The sequence below is a fragment of the Manacus vitellinus genome, unplaced genomic scaffold (assembly GCF_001715985.3).
Source record: "Manacus vitellinus isolate BGI_N305 unplaced genomic scaffold, ASM171598v3 scaffold_29_pilon, whole genome shotgun sequence".
NCBI lineage: Eukaryota > Metazoa > Chordata > Aves > Passeriformes > Pipridae > Manacus > Manacus vitellinus.
In genome coordinates this window covers 3464553-3482114 of record NW_021940207.1, presented here as the reverse complement: position 1 = coordinate 3482114, position 17562 = coordinate 3464553, and the positions used below count along the sequence as shown (strand labels likewise).

The following is a 17562-nucleotide window of genomic DNA, read 5'->3' as shown; positions in this document are numbered from 1 at the left end:
GCAAAGCTCTGCCCTGCTTGCCCAGCATCTTTTTCAAACGAGCCTCCTAAGCTGGGAGGTTTCAAACGAAATTTCCAAATTAGAAAGCTCCTGGCCTGCTCAAGGTGGGAAGGGGATCCAAACGCATTTGTTAAGGCCCCGAATAACTTTTTTAAAAAAATGAAGCTGCCCCCAAACTCCGTGGAAGTTACACGGGAGAGCGAGAACCTCCTCAAGGCGTCAGCGGCACCGCCGCCCGCCAGGGGGCGCCGCCCGCGGGGGGCGGGACCCTCCTTTGTCACGTGATGCGCGCATTCCCGGGCTACGATTGGCTGAGAGGGGTCACGTGCGCGGGAGGGGGCGCGGCGCGGAGAGAGGCTGCGGTTGCCGGGGAGACCCGGACGGTGAGGGAGGGGGGAATGGGACACGGGGGATGGGGATTGGGACGGGGGGAGTGGGACAGGGGAGACTGGGACAGTGGGAATGCGGGACAAGTGGGAATGCGGGACAAGTGGGAATGGGATTGGGATGGGAATGTGGGACAGGTGGGATTGGGACGGAGGAGTGGGAATGGGATTGGGATTGGGACAGCGGGGATGGGGATTGGTGCAGGGCGAACTGGCATGGGTGGTTTGGGACAGGGGGAGTGGAAGAGGTGGGATTGGGATTGGGACAGGGGAGACTGGGACAGTGGGAATGTGGGACAGGTGGAATTGGGACAGGGGGTAGTGGGACGGAGGAGATGTGGGACAAGTGGGATTGGGACAGGAGAGATGTGGGGCAGGGGGGCAAGGGGGATGTGGGCAGGTGAGGGGGGATGTGGATAGGTGGGACGAGGGCAGGGTGGATGTGGAGACAGGGGATGGGGGCAGGTGAGACGTGGCAGGTGAACTGTGTTTCTGTGGGTGTGTCTGTGTGTGTGTGTCCTCGTGCTGTTTGGAGATGCGGTGGCTGACGGGCTGTGCTGTGTGAGCCCTGTGCTGCCACTGACACTCCCGTTCTTTACCATTTTCCAGCTCTATCAGCGATGAGGCGTAGCAGTCACGCTTAGCAATGGGTGACATTTTAGCGTACGAGGCTGAGTTACTTGGACTGGTGAGAGAGGTTGGTTTTCTCTCGTTATTTCTTTTCCTTTTGTTGTTGTTGCTGTTGAAATAAGCAAGGCAGAATTTCATAGCCAGACATTGTAACTGTGGTCTACATTCTGGAGTTTTTATCTGGCCAAGTGTTGCTACAGTCTGAAATCATACTGACTCCTGTCATGCTCTATAGGTTCAGAGGGCTCAATGTCTGTAAAATGTCAGCAGTCAAACAGCAGATCAATCAAAAATTATCTATTGTTCATTGGAAATGAGGCTGTCATTAAGGGAGTAATGAGGTTGATTACATCTGACAAGTTTGGGGCTCAGGTCCAGCCTACGGTAAAGGTGAGATCTTTAAAATCTTGCTTGGCTGCCACCTTATTCCATGTGTGTATACAATCAGAAACATATAAAAACCCTAGAGCTGACAAAGCCCAGACAAGTCCTGAGACTACTGATCTCCATGGTTTAATGCCTAAGCAGTATTTTCCAGCTAGGCACTCCTCTACCCCTATTGCCCATAAGAGGAAATCAGAATAAAGTGTGAAAGAATCCTGTGAAAAAGACAGTGAGAGACAAGTGTTGAAGGGCAGGTACCTCTATGGCAGTCTGTGCTTCTGGATAAATTGGCTAAAATGGGATGTTTATGAATTAGAACAAAGACACAAACTGTGATCTCTGCTGCTTGTTGCTTCCTCATCCCTTTAATTGACCCTGTGTTGGTAGCCTTGCTTAGGGCCCTGAGTGGACACCAAACTGAATCCCTCTGCCCTGTATGATCCATCCTGTTGCAGATTCCACAGGTGCTGGTGCTGCAGAGGGGTGATCAGGAGTGGCAGTCAGGAACTGGTTTGTCAATGTGCAGTTTTTGGCACTTATGGATCCTCCTATACAGAAACTTTGGCATTTCATGGGTCATTCATTGAAGCATTAATCATCTAAAAAATGATTAATCATTTATTTTGAAGCATTAATCATCTAAAAAAATTTTTGTTCCTGCATGTTTTTGTCTTGTAGTATTTGGATTTCGCAGAATTTGAAGAAACAGTGAAGGTATTTAAAAAGGAATGTAAAATAAAAGGGAAGCCACTCCCTAAACCAGCAGATGTTTCCTCAAAAGATCCATTGCCTGTTCAGGTAATGCATCATTTACATTGAGTAATGCTAAAGACAGTTAAAGGCCACTAACGACCCTGTGAGTTACTACAGCAGTGAGATTATCTGAACTGTCTGAGCAGATTCTTGATTATTTGAAGAAGTCTTCTAGCAGTTTTCTTCCAGTACAGGAACCCTCAAGTTTGGTTATAGTGTTTTTTTTTCAGAACTCCAGTCCTTTTGAACACAGTAGTTTTGATTCACACTACTTTTAGTTTTTAGCTTACCATAGGTTGAAAAGACTGATTTTCACACACTCTGAGCATTTATTTTTCCCTTACAGTAAAGCTGGGTTCCCAGAACTTTTGAAAATTTGGGCTTTACCTCTTGTATTCATGGTTGCTTCAGGCTCTCAAAGATATTAAAAATACATGGTGAAAGAATACTTAGGCAGTCATTGAACTGTGATAGATTTTTGGATAAAACCTTTAATTTGAGGTTTTCAGATGGCACTTGAATTCTTCATTCACTAAATTACTGCTGTGCAAATGTAGCTCTTCTGTGTTTGTTTTTTCACTGAATGCCTTTCCCCTTTGCAGGAAGATCTGCTTGCAGCATTTGAAAATGGTGAGCAGAAAGTTTTCTTCCAGCTCTGGGAGGAGCACGTTTCGTCTTCAGTGCGAGACAATGACCCCGTTGCTCAGAAGTTGGAGTTCTATCTTCACATACACTTTGCCACCTTCCTCTTGAAACAAACTATGGGAAAGCCTGTAAGTTTGGTTCACAATTCAAACCTCAAATTGCTTTTGTTTGTTTTGCTTCGTTTATCTGTCTTTAGTGTGAATGAGGATGGGATGGTTTCTAAGAACACCCGGAGCATGTATCCAGTTTTGGGCCATAATCTGCATTTTAGTTGAACCAGACCCTTTGTATTGTGAAGTACAGAGATGGAAGTTGGAGCTGCCCGTATCTTGGAGCTCCTGAAGTATTTTAACTTGGAAAATACCAGCATGCCAATACTTTCACATCTGTAATTGCAGAGCATAGAAGATTCTTAAAACACTGACTTTGCTTCCAGTTTGAACTGTAGCTGTGAGTTAAAATATAATAATTTCTGATGAAATGGGGAAGCTGAATCTTGACCAGCTCAATATATCATATTGAAAAATATAATTCCAAGCTGTAATAAAATAAAATCTCTCTTCCATGGGACTTTTATGATGAAGAGACATTTAAGTAGCCTGTACTCAGCCAGATTAGCTGGGACTTAATAGCTCCTGCCTTTCACCTGTCAGCTGCTACAGGAGTATTTGGATGCCTTTTGTGTGTTTTCCAGCCTCTAAGGAACTTCTGTTCTGTGTGCCAGCTTCTCTTCCTGGTGCTGTGCACCAGGATTTTTGTGGTTCTCACTTATCACTGATATAAAGCATGTCTAGTAGGTGTTTCCTCTTTGCCTGAGTGTGGAAATGGCATTTTGCTTTAGAAGTCTAGCCTGAAGTGAGCAGGAATGATTTATGTTCAAAATTAATTTTCTGTCTCTTCTTTTGTTAGACCTACATGACAGAAACAACAACATTGGTTGAAATTTTCTCTTATGACTGGTTAAAACATGATATAATGTTCTCTAGTTAAATAAATGTTGGATTTTGGAATATCAGACTTGGTATTAATATACTTGGGTCTCTGCTTGTATTTTCCAGCTTTGCAGTGCATTCAGAGTGGTAGTTTTCTAAATTAAATATGCTACTTTGTTTCCTAGGACAAAGCTAAACTTGAGGAAAGGATTTCACATTTTAAGGCATACCTGGAAACAAAAGGAGCTGCACTGAGCCAGACTACAGAGTTTCTTCCCTTCTATGCTTTGCCTTTTGTTCCAAACCCCATGGTACACCCTTCTTTTAAAGAACTTTTCCAGGTAAGTATCTGTGTTGCATAGATGGTATTTATGATGACTTTTCTCATGGGGTGATAAATATTCAATAATGTTTAGTTTGGTGTTTACCTTTATTGTTCCTTTTAGCAGAAACTGTACAATCCTAAAAAAACATATATTTAATGGAGGAAGGGTTGTGAGAGTGCTATCAATAACAGAGTGCCATCTTAAATATGTATTTTATATTTGCTTGAGTCTTGAGTGGTATGCCATCTTTGTGTCCATAAATTAGCATTGCTGCCTCATCCCTGAAATATGAATGCTTCTGGGAATGACTCTGTAGTAGTTCAAGTCAACTTACTTGCTTTGAGGTTGTTGCCCAAGACCACTATCTGTGTATATATAACTGCATTTAAAGCATGATATTTAGGCATAAGGAGACCAAAGTGGTTTCATTTAATGTGGAAAAGAGAAAGTCGATTTAGTAAGTAATCCTCTTGAAACAGAAAACGAATCAGTGTTGTCTGTGTTTTGAGACTCTTCCCCCCACCTCCCAAAAAAAGTGCTGGAAGAGCATAGCTGTGCTTTGTGGTTTGGTGACTCTTGCCACAGGCATTTTTCCTAGTTAATTTTTTTTGTTGAATATGTTTCAGCCTTTACATTTGAAGGAATGTTTCAGAGTTGAGTTCTTAGACTTGCATGTGCAAGGTGAGAAGAGAGTGTAGAAGTTTGGTGTGCTTGAATTTCAAAATAGATCTCCTTTCCAGGTGCACTTTCAGTGTGATGATGATCTACAGTTATCTGCTGATGAAGGGGTAATAAACACCCTTACACTGACCACTCTCTGGGCAGATGGTTAGGAGATGACTTTCAGAGCTGGGGCTTGATGTTCCAAAGTATTGGTGGCAATCCCTGTGGGGAGGGTTATCTGCTGGGAACCCTTCCCTATCTGACCATGTGGGCAGTTGTGCTGGCCTGGCTAAGCAGCTGTGGACAACTATTGTGGTGCAAGGAGGTGCCTCCAGCCCCCATTGCCACACACTTTTTGATATCAAATCAAAGATTAAGTGATATTTGCCCCTGGTACTTTGGATGTACCAGCTGTTGAGGAGCTCCAGTTTATCACCAAAAAAGGCATATACTGCCATTTTCCTTTGGGACTAGCTATAAATAATGAGATGGACTGGTTGACCTCAGAGATGGGGTATGCTTACTCTTTTTTAATTATGCTTAGCAGCTTTTTTTTTTTAATGCCTTATCTGAGACAAGATTCTCAGGTTTATTCATAGTAACCCAGTGTCCAAGCTCTTAGTCCACAGTCACTCATATTTTCTTGTGGGAATTGTACAACTCATTCCATGTGAGTGTTGAAACACAGATTGTTTTATGTTTGAGAAAGAGCAGCAGTGAGTCACTAGTCTAGTAAGCAGTGTTCTGATGGCATATATTTTTCTCAGGCATCTGATGCTTTATATAGTAGGAGTTCCTGTCAGTTTGTGTAATACATCTTGAAAAATAATACACACTCCTCTCTGTAGGAGACAGGGTTCCTTAGGTAATATACAGTGTGCTGTGGTACACTGCTGTCTGGATACTGAATTGGTAAATGCAGCAAGTAAATTCTGTACATTCTCCAGCGTGGTGAAATAAGGGCAAATCTGAGCTGTGAGAACAGCTTGCAACATAAACATATACAGCAGTAAATTTAGGAAGCTCCTGTTACTTCTTGGAAGATAGAGCTTTTTCATCTGTTGGCTAGCTTTTCCTCAAGCAGAAACTGGCTTCACTGAAGGTGTGAAATAGAAGAAATGAGTATTTGGTGGATTCCTAGGTGAATTTTGGCTTTTTTCCTTAGCTGTTATTTTCTTGTGCCTATGAGACACTACGTCAGGCAGAGAACAGCATTCCAGTTAATGGTGTTGGTCTGTTTTTTGTATATGAGTTGTTTTTCTCCAAATCCTTATTTTAGAAGTGTTGTACCCTGATCACCAATGTCATGTCATGATGCTTGCAACAGTTATTGACAAAATATACAGTTCCCAGGTCTTGTTAGGAGTGAAAGATGATGAAAACTGAGCACTGCAAAATTATTCATTTTGTACTCTATTTAATAAATGTAAAATTCATATTAAATTCATATTAATTTTTTATCTTTTTCTCAAGTTGCTTGTATTTAAAGGTACTTCTACTTTCGGGGCAGTTGTTGCATGTGCCTGCCAGGCACCAACACTGTGTGATAGTTTTGCACTTGAAATAAAGCCACATTGTGCTTCTAGAACTCTTGTCTAGAAATAATCCTGAACTCCCATCTAACTTCTTTAGGCTTTTATGGGTAGTGAGCAAACACATTCACTTTAGTAACAGTGAAGGGGAAATCTTTTCAATCCAATGCTGGCTACCTTCTAGTGGAAGATTGCTGTGATCCAAACAGTACTTTCTGCAGAGTGTACATATTTGGTGAACAACTGTCTTTATTTGTTTTTCTTTTCAAGGATTCTTGGACGTTGGATTTGAGGACGAGATTGGAAAAGTTCCTGTCTCTGACTCTCAAAGCCAGACAGACTCCTCGGCTTCTCACTTTATTTGTATCCTTTTGAGAAAACACTTTGATGATAATTAGAATTACTATAAAGAGGCAATATCATTTATTGCAAGACTGTGCTGATAAGATTTATTGCAGAATTGCAGTAATGTTACAGTTCAGTGTTTTTATGATAGGAAACACTGTTTATATTCCACATTCAAAAAAAATTTTGTAAAAGTTATGTAAAGACAATGTATGGATACATAGAGACATATGAACCTGCACTTTTATCATATGACCATTCTTTGTTTCCATGTATAAAGTGCAGCATACTTGAAGGCACCAACCTGACCCGACTTCTTTCTCAATATTTCTAAAGCTGTTAGTCTTTTAAATTAGCCATTTCAGGGTCTAGCTGAAAGTTTTCCAGGGATTTTAAGGATTCCGAAAATTATTGGTTCACTGAATGGCATGTGCTTCAGACTGTATTGTTTTTCTAACAATACTGTTTAAGCTGTGTTGTCAGACCTAATTTGCAAACTAACTAGCTATATGGCAAATTTTCTTCTCCAGTTTTGGTCTTTACAGTTAAAGGTAAGGTAGACAGAATGGAACTGGAGTCTCTGTTTCTGGCTTTTTTTTTTTTTTATCAATGCAACATAAGTTGAAAGTCCTTTTCCTGCTATATCCTACTTTTTTTCCAAAGCAGCATGTTGCTATGGTGGTATTCAATAACAAGCTGGAAATTAGATCCCTTCTGTTTCATACCTGCCCATTTACCAGGATGAGGAGAAGCAATCAAAACACTGCTTTCACTCCCATATTACAAATGTTTGTGTGGGAGTCTGCCATACAACAGTTGAAGAAAATTTTCTCTTTGCTTATTCCTCTTCATGGAGTAATGGACTGAATCCTAATTAAGCCTTGGATATTTCTTAGATATAAAAACGTCACTTGCCTTAAAACACTTGTAGGTTGATTTTATGTAAAATCAGCAGTTTGACTTTTCATTTTGGTATTTATGCAGTTAGACTGGAATTCCTATATCTTATATATCAGGGCTGGATCTAATGTCTTTAAAGGTCAACCAAAGGTCTCAACACTCCATGCAACATTCTGCTTTGTGCATTTAAGAGATTTTCATGTATTTATTGTAGATTATTTTATTCTTCATCTCCTGTGGCTGTTGCCTGGGGCAGCAGGACTGTTTGGTTTGGTTGAGTTTGCCAGTTGGTTGAATTTCTCATTCTGTGTCTCTGGAACAAACATGTACTGAAAGGATGCACATTTTCCTGAACTGCTCCTACTTGTGCAACAGAAAGAGAATGGACAATGCAACAAAGGTAAATGCTGAGATGTAGTAAGGATAATCTGGAAGATTATTAGGGGCTGTGATAGTAGCAGAAGGTGTGCCTGCAGGGATGGGGAAACTAGTAGTGTGTGGCAGAAAGTCCTTTGAAATCCAGACCCCTGCCTTGGGGTTACTGCTGGACTGCTTGAGCTCAGAGGGTTGAGCATCAAATAGGCATGTCCTAGAAATGGGAGAGGGCCTAGTAGTGGGATTTGTATTTAATGTCTTTTCTGTCCTGAAACGTGGTAAAAAATAGTGGAGAACTCCATAAGAAGTGCATACCAGCTCTCCACTTTTAGTTCTGATGAAATTTGCCTCACATTGCTTTCCCTTACCCGCTTGTGCCTATCTGTATCTTCCACATTTTAAATCTCATACAGTTGTTCTGATCACTGTCTGATGATCTTAGACACGTCTAAGTTGATTTCACTCATCCTGTTTAAATTCCTAAAATAGTACATATTAGTATCTCCTGAATAATAATGTGTTAATTTAAATGTGACTGGCTGATGTGTTGCATTTTGAGGTGCTGCTTATATGCACTGAAGTGTGTGTGTGACGTGGGGCCCTTTAAAAATAATGATGCTGATGACACTTGAAATATGTGCCTTTAAAAATCAGTTCAATAAATAGAACTTAGTTTCCAATACCTTGCATTCACTTTTTCACATGACTTCCTGCATACACTTTATAGGTAGAGATCTGTATGAGACCAGCTGGGTTCTTAAAATGACTTTTCTTCTCGAGTTAATTTAATCTGTAGGTTTACCCTGAGGATTTACTCTTTGTAGATTGAATTAAAGAGAAAGTTAGGCTTTCTTCTAGTGTGAGTTCCATATATTTTCTTTGTTATTTTCAGCTTTGTGTTGCATTAGACTTTCACGGAATATTAGAAAGATCTTTGTGGATTTTTATTTTCCAGAAGTTACTCTTTTTCCTCATGATGGACTTTCCTGAAGGCAATAATTCCATACTCTGATTAAAAAGAAATTACTACATGATTGTGCCTGATTTATTTTGGGCCTAATTATTTTTCATTTGGGAAGGTTCTGTGCTTTCTACAAGTACAGGAACTGTCATGGAATTGAATCCATGCAGGTCAGCCTTTATTTGTAGATCTGTTATGTGCCTCGGAGGTTGAGTCAGTTTGGACTTTTCAAAAAGGTTACTTGAGGACTGTCTCGTATGAAAGTTTTGGATCCAAGAGGTTATTTTTGCAGTAACTGCTCAGCTCACGTGGGATCCACAGCACTTCCTCGCTGCTGGAGAATGTTTCCTTTATCAGTGAGGGGGAAACGCAGAGAAAATTTATAGGCAACACATGAATGAAGAGCAGTATGTCAGAGTCTTGGAAACAGCCTTTTATAAATAGTTGCCAGTCATCAGTCTGACATGCTGAAGTACTTCAAGTTTGGGTGGGGTGGTGCAAATGCTCTTGCGGGTGCCCAGGAGAGTTCTGTGTGTTTACCTTGCCTGATTTACCTGCACAGTCTGGCTTTTTACCCATTTGCTAAAAAACTTCAATCCCTCTATGACTTTGAAAGCTATTTGTGTGGCAGTGGTGCTTAACTTACAGCTCTCCCATATGTTTTCAGTTTGGCTGGAAAGGAAGGAATTGCAGAATGGTTGGCATCTTGCACTGAGAGCTTCAGACCTTCTTTGTGTCCTCTGTGCTAACAGGAATGGAGGGAATTAAGTATTTGGAAGGGTGTTCAGCTGCTGTTCCCTTCACTGCCTCATTACAAATCTGTGGATGAGTTCACAGCCACTCTTCCACTGTTTTAAGGAAGGGGAGGGTGGGAGAAGTGTGTCAGACTGCTGCACAAGAGAAAGTGAAGTGTGACCTACCTGTCTGTCAAGATTTGCTAAAGTCTAAATGACTGTTGATGTGGAAATATGTCAGAATATGGATAGTAATTTTTATGGAGATGTGATAAGCAAGAAGGAGACTCCTGCCTCTTCTGAGAGCAAGGTTTCAGTGTCACCTAAGGAGCCCCAGTGTCTGGCAGCTCTTGGGACCTGCAACTCCTCTGCTCAGAGCTCTGCTGCATTGTGTGCAGGAGCTTAACCTGGCCAGTGTCAGTGCTTCTAGCAAAGTATGTGAGGGTAGGCTGAGATTAAGAGAGAAAGAGACAGAGCAAGCACAAGTTCAGGAAGCCTGTTTTAGGAGTAGGTAAGTTGTTGTAAAGGAAAACAACCAATCTCTCACTTAGAACAAGAAGCTTCTTATGGAATTATGTGCATATGTGTAACCACACATGAGAAAGCAGGCAAGAATACTGGTAGAAACACGCAGTAGTACAGCTGATGCTTGGTGCCAGCATCTTCATTTGGCAGAGTGACAAGCTTTGCTGTGTGTTACATCTTCCTACACCAGGAGGTTAGTCCTCTGTGCTGTATTTTCCTCTCTTTTCCTCCGTGTATGAATAATGTTTCATATGAATAATAAAGGTCTAGAGAGCTTTTTTTTTTCTTTCTCTGATAAGCTTATCATGTAAAAAGGATTTGTGAGTGTTGGGAATTGTGTTTGGGAAAGAGAGAAGCCACATGTCTTGAGTTACCCTCTGATTCCTGTTATGGTGCAGTCTGATCACTTCTGCAAGGTGACATAAATGTAAACTGAAATGCCTCTGAAGGGCACCAGTTCCTTTTACCCAATCTTGACTCAGAGGGTAATGATTTAAGCTTTCAAACAAGCCACTAAATACTGATTTTTATCTGGGCTAGTAGCTCCCTGATCCGTCTAAGTGAATGCTTTTATTGGGATGTGACTGGAGTGCAAAGGGGAAACGGGGCAGAGCAGGACCAGCTCTTCCAACAGCCCTCTGTGCTTGGAAGAGGTATTGTCAGGGATGATCTGCACTGAGTTTTGGTTATGTAGTGTTTTTCCTACTGACTCTAGTTGGAAGATGGATTTTCCTCACTGGAAATTTTACCCACTGGGCAGTGAAAAGCAGGCAAACTTTGAGAAGGTTTACGCTTTGTGATTTGGTGCTTCCAACTTTCCTCTGAGTGAAGTCACGCTCTAGATACATCCATTGGAAATTTCTGAATCAAATGTGTTGTGTCACAGTTAAATAAAAATATATTCCAGTTTGCTTGTTGAGGCAATGGAATAAAGTGCTGCCTTTTGTGCCATGGTTGCTCTCTGAATCTGTTAGTTTAGAAAAATATTCTTGTTTTGGGGCTGTATCATATTAAAGCTGTGGTAGCAGTAGTGGCTGTGGAATGAAGATAAAATCAGAGTTGAATTATTATTATCAAGGCTGAATAATTTGGGTTGCCTTTGGAAGCTATCTTAACTTCTCTGAGTTTTAAGTTAATGAATATTGATTGCGGTTGAGATGGTTTTAAGAGCTTACAGAATTGTAATAAGTTTGGTGCTCTCAGCAGGATTGCTTAATGTTACTGGGAGCTGTTCTAGTAGTATTTCATATTTTGGTTTTGGGGTTTTTTTTGAGTTCATTTGCTGGATTTGAACAGGATCTGTGGCTTGTCACAGCTTCTGTTGTTATTTCACACTGGATTTGGCTCCCTTCTAGAAAGTGTAAGAGAAATATCATTGTGGTAGTTTGATTTGCAGCTTGATATCAGGTGCCAGTGACAAACCCTGGAGGTACAGAATGCTGTGGCTCAAGAATGGTTTTCAGAAAGAAGCCACCCTTAGAGGGGAGGAGGCTTTGAGAGTAAAATAATTTTGTGGGGTTTTTTCTCTTAACTTGTAGAAGTAAGAAAATGTACTTTCTCTGTATATTCCATGTTTAATTTTAAGATTGTCCATTTATAGCTACAGTTTATAGCTAAAGTCTATTAACACACATTTTCTGTAAAAGATCCCATTAAAAAGATAATTTTTCTTAAATTTTCTGGTAGCAAAAATGAGCTGTTCTGCCATCTACTGCTTTTAGTATAAATGGGATAAAAAACCCAACGTATTTCAAAAACTCCAAAATCCATAAGATGTGACAAAAGTTTTGAAGCAGTCTCCTACATTTGAAATCATAGAAGAAGCCATGGTCCTAACACAGGACTTCCCCTCCCCATTTTTCCCTCTCCTAAGGATTACCACCCCGTGCCACCTGCCATGGGACAGCAGAGGTTTGTGCCCCAGTTCAGAGAGCAGTGGAGCAAAGGGGCAGATTTTGAGTAACTACACCATAATTCTCCAGAGCTTTTTTATCATAAGGTGTTATATGTGGAGCTTTTTTAAACTCAGAGCTAACTGTGCAGTGAAACTTTGCACTACTTAGAAATGAGGATCCCAGATTTCTATTTACATCAGTTATGTTTCCTAATACTTTGGTGTTCCAGGGACATATGACCTACATATTTATGGAGAAAGATAGTGAATCATGAGAGAGGGTAATGGTTTCCTAGAACATCGTGGGCAAAATCTGTTCAAAGCCAGGAACAGGAACTAGTTTTTCTGTTTTCCAGTTTTTATCTTGGCTATTTTGTTTTTCTTCCCTTTGGGTCTACTTGGACCTAAACTGTGTCATATTGGGCTGTTTGGAATGCTCTACCCTCACCCAAATTTTTTTTAAATCTGTGAGAAGGAATTCTACTTCTGTCTGAAACTCTGGAGTCAAGCTGATTCCTGCCCATTGTTTCACAGAAAATCCTATGGTAAATATTCCCTCTGTTTGCAAATGGGCCTGATGCCATTTTCAAAACACTAAAGCAATACTGGCTTCTCAGCAACCTAATTTAAAACATAATGTTCTAGCAAAATACAAAACATCAGCAGTAACAATAGGATTATTGTACCTCCCTTCACAGTTTTGTCTAGTCACAGAGATGTGCACTGTGGTACACAGCTCCAGATTCCATGGCTGAGTTCCATGTAGAACTGATTTGGATGAGTCTGACACTGGGGTGGAGGGTACAGATTCTGATACTCAGTTTGCTTTGGTCTGTAAAGTAATTGAACCTGAAGGAACAAAATGTGTCAGAAATGTAACAGCTATTATTAATAATTTATTTATTGAAAAAAGACCAATTTGAGTTATTTTCAGAAACTGAAGGTACTAAAAGTGACTGATACAGCTTACCATCAACCAGAGTCACCTGAAAAATTTTTTGAAGTAGAGAATTCCCTGCAACTTCAGTGAATTCAGTTGAAGGAAATAGCAGATGAGGAATTGGATAACTTGAATGCTTTTGTGTTGGATTTGGGGTTCTTTTGTTCTGTGAATTGTACTATTTTCCCCAAAAAAATCGAAGACTTAGTCTTTACAATAAATAAAGCACTACATAACCTAAATACCAATTCCTATACATTAACTGGATAGAACACCCAACCTCATGGTGTAATCTAGCAAACAGTGGCTTGAATCTCAGGGTAGTGTCCTTCTCCTGTTTTGGTGTTTTACCTTTGGAGTGGCTACTTGACCTTTCCAGTTGCTGGTCATGATAATGTTTTCTACCCTGTGTTACTTCAGTGAATGTCACAGATAGTGCATGACTGCTCTGCAGACAGCAAGTCCGGTTAATCAGCTGTGTGTTGTCATTTGTTCTTCTGATTCGATGCCCAGAGCCTCGTTTTGTCACGGATAACCTGGAACTTCTCCTAGTAACAGACCTTTAAACCAGTGTCTTCTTCACAAATGTGTTCAGTGCTGTTCACTGTCTAATGGTTATGTTACTGCTGTAACTGGGAATCAGTTGTTTCTTTGGTGATTAAGGCTTAATAAATACTTGTAACTGTTGTGATGAAATGGAATCACACTAGACGTGCTGAATTATCCTTGCAGTGAAATTCCACACCTCGGAAGTCAAAGTTGTGCCTTCAGAGCAGTAAAAATGCCTGTGGGTTCTTTTGTCCTTTTGTTTGAAAAGGTGATGCTACTTCTCTTTTGATTATTCTCTTGACAGAAATGTTGCAACATCTTCATCAACAGTTAGTGGAGTCTGAGCACAGGACCATGACCTACCTGAAACGATTTAACAAAATGCAGGCAGACTACCACAATCTCATTGGAGTCACTGCAGAGCTGGTGGATTCTTTGGAGGCCACAGTCAATGGCAAGATGGTAAGTAATGACTCAGATGGGTGCTTGCTTCCACACCCCCTGGAAAATGGAGATCAAAATGTGAATTAAGCTTTGTAGTTATGAGAATTTCTATTAGTACTGTGGCTCTTTACTGATGAAACACAGCACTTTAGATGAGAGGTTCTTCCTTTGACCCTGTGTGGAAGGATAAATGTAGTGCAAAAGATGAGTTGAATTGTGCTGGCTCAGAAATCTTGAAAAAACTAATCACCATCTCACAGGACACCTCAGATCTCTTATGAGAGTCCCCTTTTGAGCTGTGGCATCAGCAGTGATTAGAGGTTATTTCTGTGACTACTGACTGCAATCCAGCCCATCAACAGTTGTTGTGTGTTTAAAACTTCTGTCAGGTCTGGTTTAAGTTCCATGGTGCTGGAAACAATCTTCTCATCCAAAATTTTGGTGAGGAAAAGCCTTACTCTCTGTTTTGCTAAGCTGAACTTGTTAATTTAATTGATAAAGGGAACTGGGGTAGGAGAGAATGAGTTACCATGTGAAATGGGCCACACATATGTGACTGAAGAAGGTACAATTTTCTTATGGGTATTTTTTATACGAAGTTTATCATATGTTTCCTCTGTTGTGCTTCCTTCTCCGCGAGCATGCCTCTGTACTATAACTTCTGTGTAACCTGAAGGTTATTCTTACAGCAGATGTTAGTGGCCTCTAGATGGTTTTAAAGGAGCTGTGAATTGTTAGCAGGAAGAATGACCTGGGGTTTCCTGTGCTGCCTACTGAAAAGTCAATATATACTGTCCTTCTGCCATCAGCAGGAATGTCTTGTGGTTTGCTACTGTGCATCTGGGATCACTGACTGCTCACGTATTACTGCAGGGAAGAATTTGCCTGTAGGTGTGGATTATGCTTTACAGCAGATTAGGGAAGGTGTCTGCTCACATGGACTTCAGAAACAATAAACACATAGTCATTCATTTGCTGCTTCCCATTGCACACCTCAGTGCTCTCCAGGGTGATATCCAGTTACCTTCTGTGGGGGAGGAACCAGGCGCTGGTGCTGTTTTGTTGCAGATGCTTGTTTTAATTTCCTTTGTAAGCCTCGTGCGGGGCAGTCATTTAATCCTTCCCAAGTGTGTCCAGCTGAGGGTGCTCTTCTGTTATGAATCTTAGTTTGTGTCATTCCTGAATCCAGAGTGGAGCTGGATACTGAATAAAGTCATGTTGAAGCTGCAGCATTCTGAATTTGAAGGGTTTTGTCGTCTTCCTGTAGGTCTGGGAATATCAGAAGTGTCCCCATTTGTATTTCTATAATCTCGATGCTCTTGCCTCTGTTCTGGGGAAGTTAATAACTGTTCTGAAATCAGGCTGTTCTATTGTGGTGTAGATTTCCCAAAGCAAAACCCTAAATCCACTGAGATGTTTTGCATTGAAATGCAAAGTACTGTACTGTGTAATTCATATTTATTCTCTTTGCATTGAAACACAAAGTGTTGTACTGTGTAATTGATATTTATTCTCTCTGCTGTACAAGACAGTTATGTAAGTTCTGCTCTCTAGCTAGACAACACATCAACATATGATTGTTTAAAGCACAAAACTGCTTCAATTTTGAATTTGATTTGATTTGGAACCTTTTGGTTGAGGAAAATCTGTATGGAAACATAGGTGTGACAAATTCTAGTTTTTTTTTAGACTTTCTGAAAGTGTTTAGCATTAGTCTTGTTAATAGCATAACAATTCCCAGATAAAGGGAATTTACAGTTATTTTAATTTCTGAATGGAACAGTAGTTGCAGTATATTCCTTGTGCTCACGTCAATGAGTCTCAAGTGTGTGATTTCTTACTCTCTTTAAAAAAATCAACCAAACAACCTCTAATACAGAAATACTTGTCTGGTAGAAGGTGTAATTTTTACATAATCCTGTTCTTGCTTTGTTTCCTAATTTTTAGATCACGCCAGAGTATCTTCAAAGTGTTTGTGTTCGCTTGTTCAGCAATCAGATGAGACAAAGTGTAGCACACAGTATTGACTTCACAAGGCCTGGAACTGTAAGTAATAATGTTTGGGATTTTTACAGTAACTATCTCAATAGACAATACTACTTAAGCTGTATATTGAACAATAAATGTGAGATGGTAAAGACAAGACATAATGTGTTCAAGCTAATATAAGAACCTGGCAATACATAACGTTTTGTTGATCTCAGCTGCTGGTGAATGACATGGTTATGCATTCGTAGCTGCATAAGTATATTTAATTCTGTTGTTGTGAGGACAGTAAAACTTGTATCTGTTAAAATGGTAACTGAATGTTTTAAAAAAAACCAAAAATAAACCCTAAAGCTAATGTTCTGAGTGGGTTTGATGGCACATATTAACCAATTTAATTTAGCTAAAAGGAGGAGTGGTTGCTCAGCTCTGGACTCATGCTCTATTCCTTTCTGCTGTCAGTGATGTTCCTATAACCCTAGAGATTTGGCTTAGCTAGCTAAAGGAGAAGCATCACACAGGATCATGAGAGCAAATGAAGAAAAGAGGAGGACGGGAGGACTTCCCTCTTCAGTAAGAGCCAGTTGTTAGATGAGCAGTTAGAAGATATACCATAGCCACCTTATTGATTTACAGGATGGACTTTTAGCATCCTATCTAAGAATCTTTGATCTTATTGATAAGCAACTCAGGATCCCTGGGGTTGTTTTTTCCCCACTTCACCAGCCTCCGGTTTCTTTTCAGATGACTGCACTATACCTTGCTCATTAATATTCTGCTCAATCTCTTCTGCCTGAGCAGGGAAGGAGCTTTAGGGTTATTCTTCAGCAGCAGAACCAGTTTAGGATAGTTTCTAGCATCTATGAAACTATTCCTGTGAGATTCTAAATGACTTAATGATAGCAGAAGAGCAATTCAGTGCTACAACCTTTTTTTATACCTAGCTTGTTCAAATTATTCAAATAAGTGTTAATAGTAAAACTACATTAAAATATTTTAATAATAAAATATTGTGTGCCACTGTTTTACAAAGACAAGCCAAAATCATGAACTCTGCTTGTTGTTTTTGCTGTGGCAGGTGTTCATGTGTATTTGTAGTAGGAGAGCTTGGTGAAGAGTCAAAGGAAAAGCAGAAGAAAATAAAATTCCTTATTCTAACCAAGATTTTTAATAACAATGACACTATGGGTACATTTTGTTCCTCTTGGAAATCTGTTACAGAAAGATAAGGAGATAATAAAAATGTTCCCTTTTCTTCGCTACATGCTAATATTTTCAGATATCAATATTATTCCTTGTTGTTCTTCACGCTGTTTTAAATGCCTTCACTTCCCTGATAATGGTCAAAACTCCTCTCTCTGACTTGCCATGAATTTAGGAGGTGCTTTCTTATGCAATCTGCAAAAGCTGCTACTCCAGGGTTTGAAGAAGGATCTAGGATCTGTTTGTCTGGTACCTCAACATTATGGGCTATTTGCAATTCCTCTCTGCTCAGATTTATTTCTGAGACAATGCATTAGGTACCCCAGTAGTCTTCTGTATTTTTGCCATCTGATGTTGGGGTTGTATGTGTCTCCCCTTCCATGTACTGAGATAATCCATTCTGTACAGCCATGTGCCCTCTTCTCTCTGTTCCTGCTCTCTGCTTGGATCAAGAC

At 40.3% G+C, this 17562-nt stretch overlaps 1 protein-coding gene across 3 annotated transcripts in view; it reads left to right on the top strand.

Annotated features, from left to right (window-relative positions):
- The first annotated feature begins 319 nt into the window (after positions 1-319).
- Positions 320-17562, top strand: part of ARMC9 (armadillo repeat containing 9) — a 62115-nt gene continuing 44872 nt past the window's right edge. For all 3 annotated transcript variants that reach the window (XM_018074916.1, XM_018074915.1, XM_008924506.2), the window contains exons 1-9: positions 320-383; positions 996-1083; positions 2079-2198; positions 2756-2926; positions 3916-4071; positions 6522-6614; positions 7872-7896; positions 13779-13936; positions 15866-15964. In XM_018074916.1, coding sequence (XP_017930405.1) covers positions 1033-1083; positions 2079-2198; positions 2756-2926; positions 3916-4071; positions 6522-6614; positions 7872-7896; positions 13779-13936; positions 15866-15964 — 873 coding nt within the window. In that variant the 5' untranslated portion in view covers positions 320-383; positions 996-1032. The remainder of the gene's footprint in view (positions 384-995; positions 1084-2078; positions 2199-2755; positions 2927-3915; positions 4072-6521; positions 6615-7871; positions 7897-13778; positions 13937-15865; positions 15965-17562) is intronic.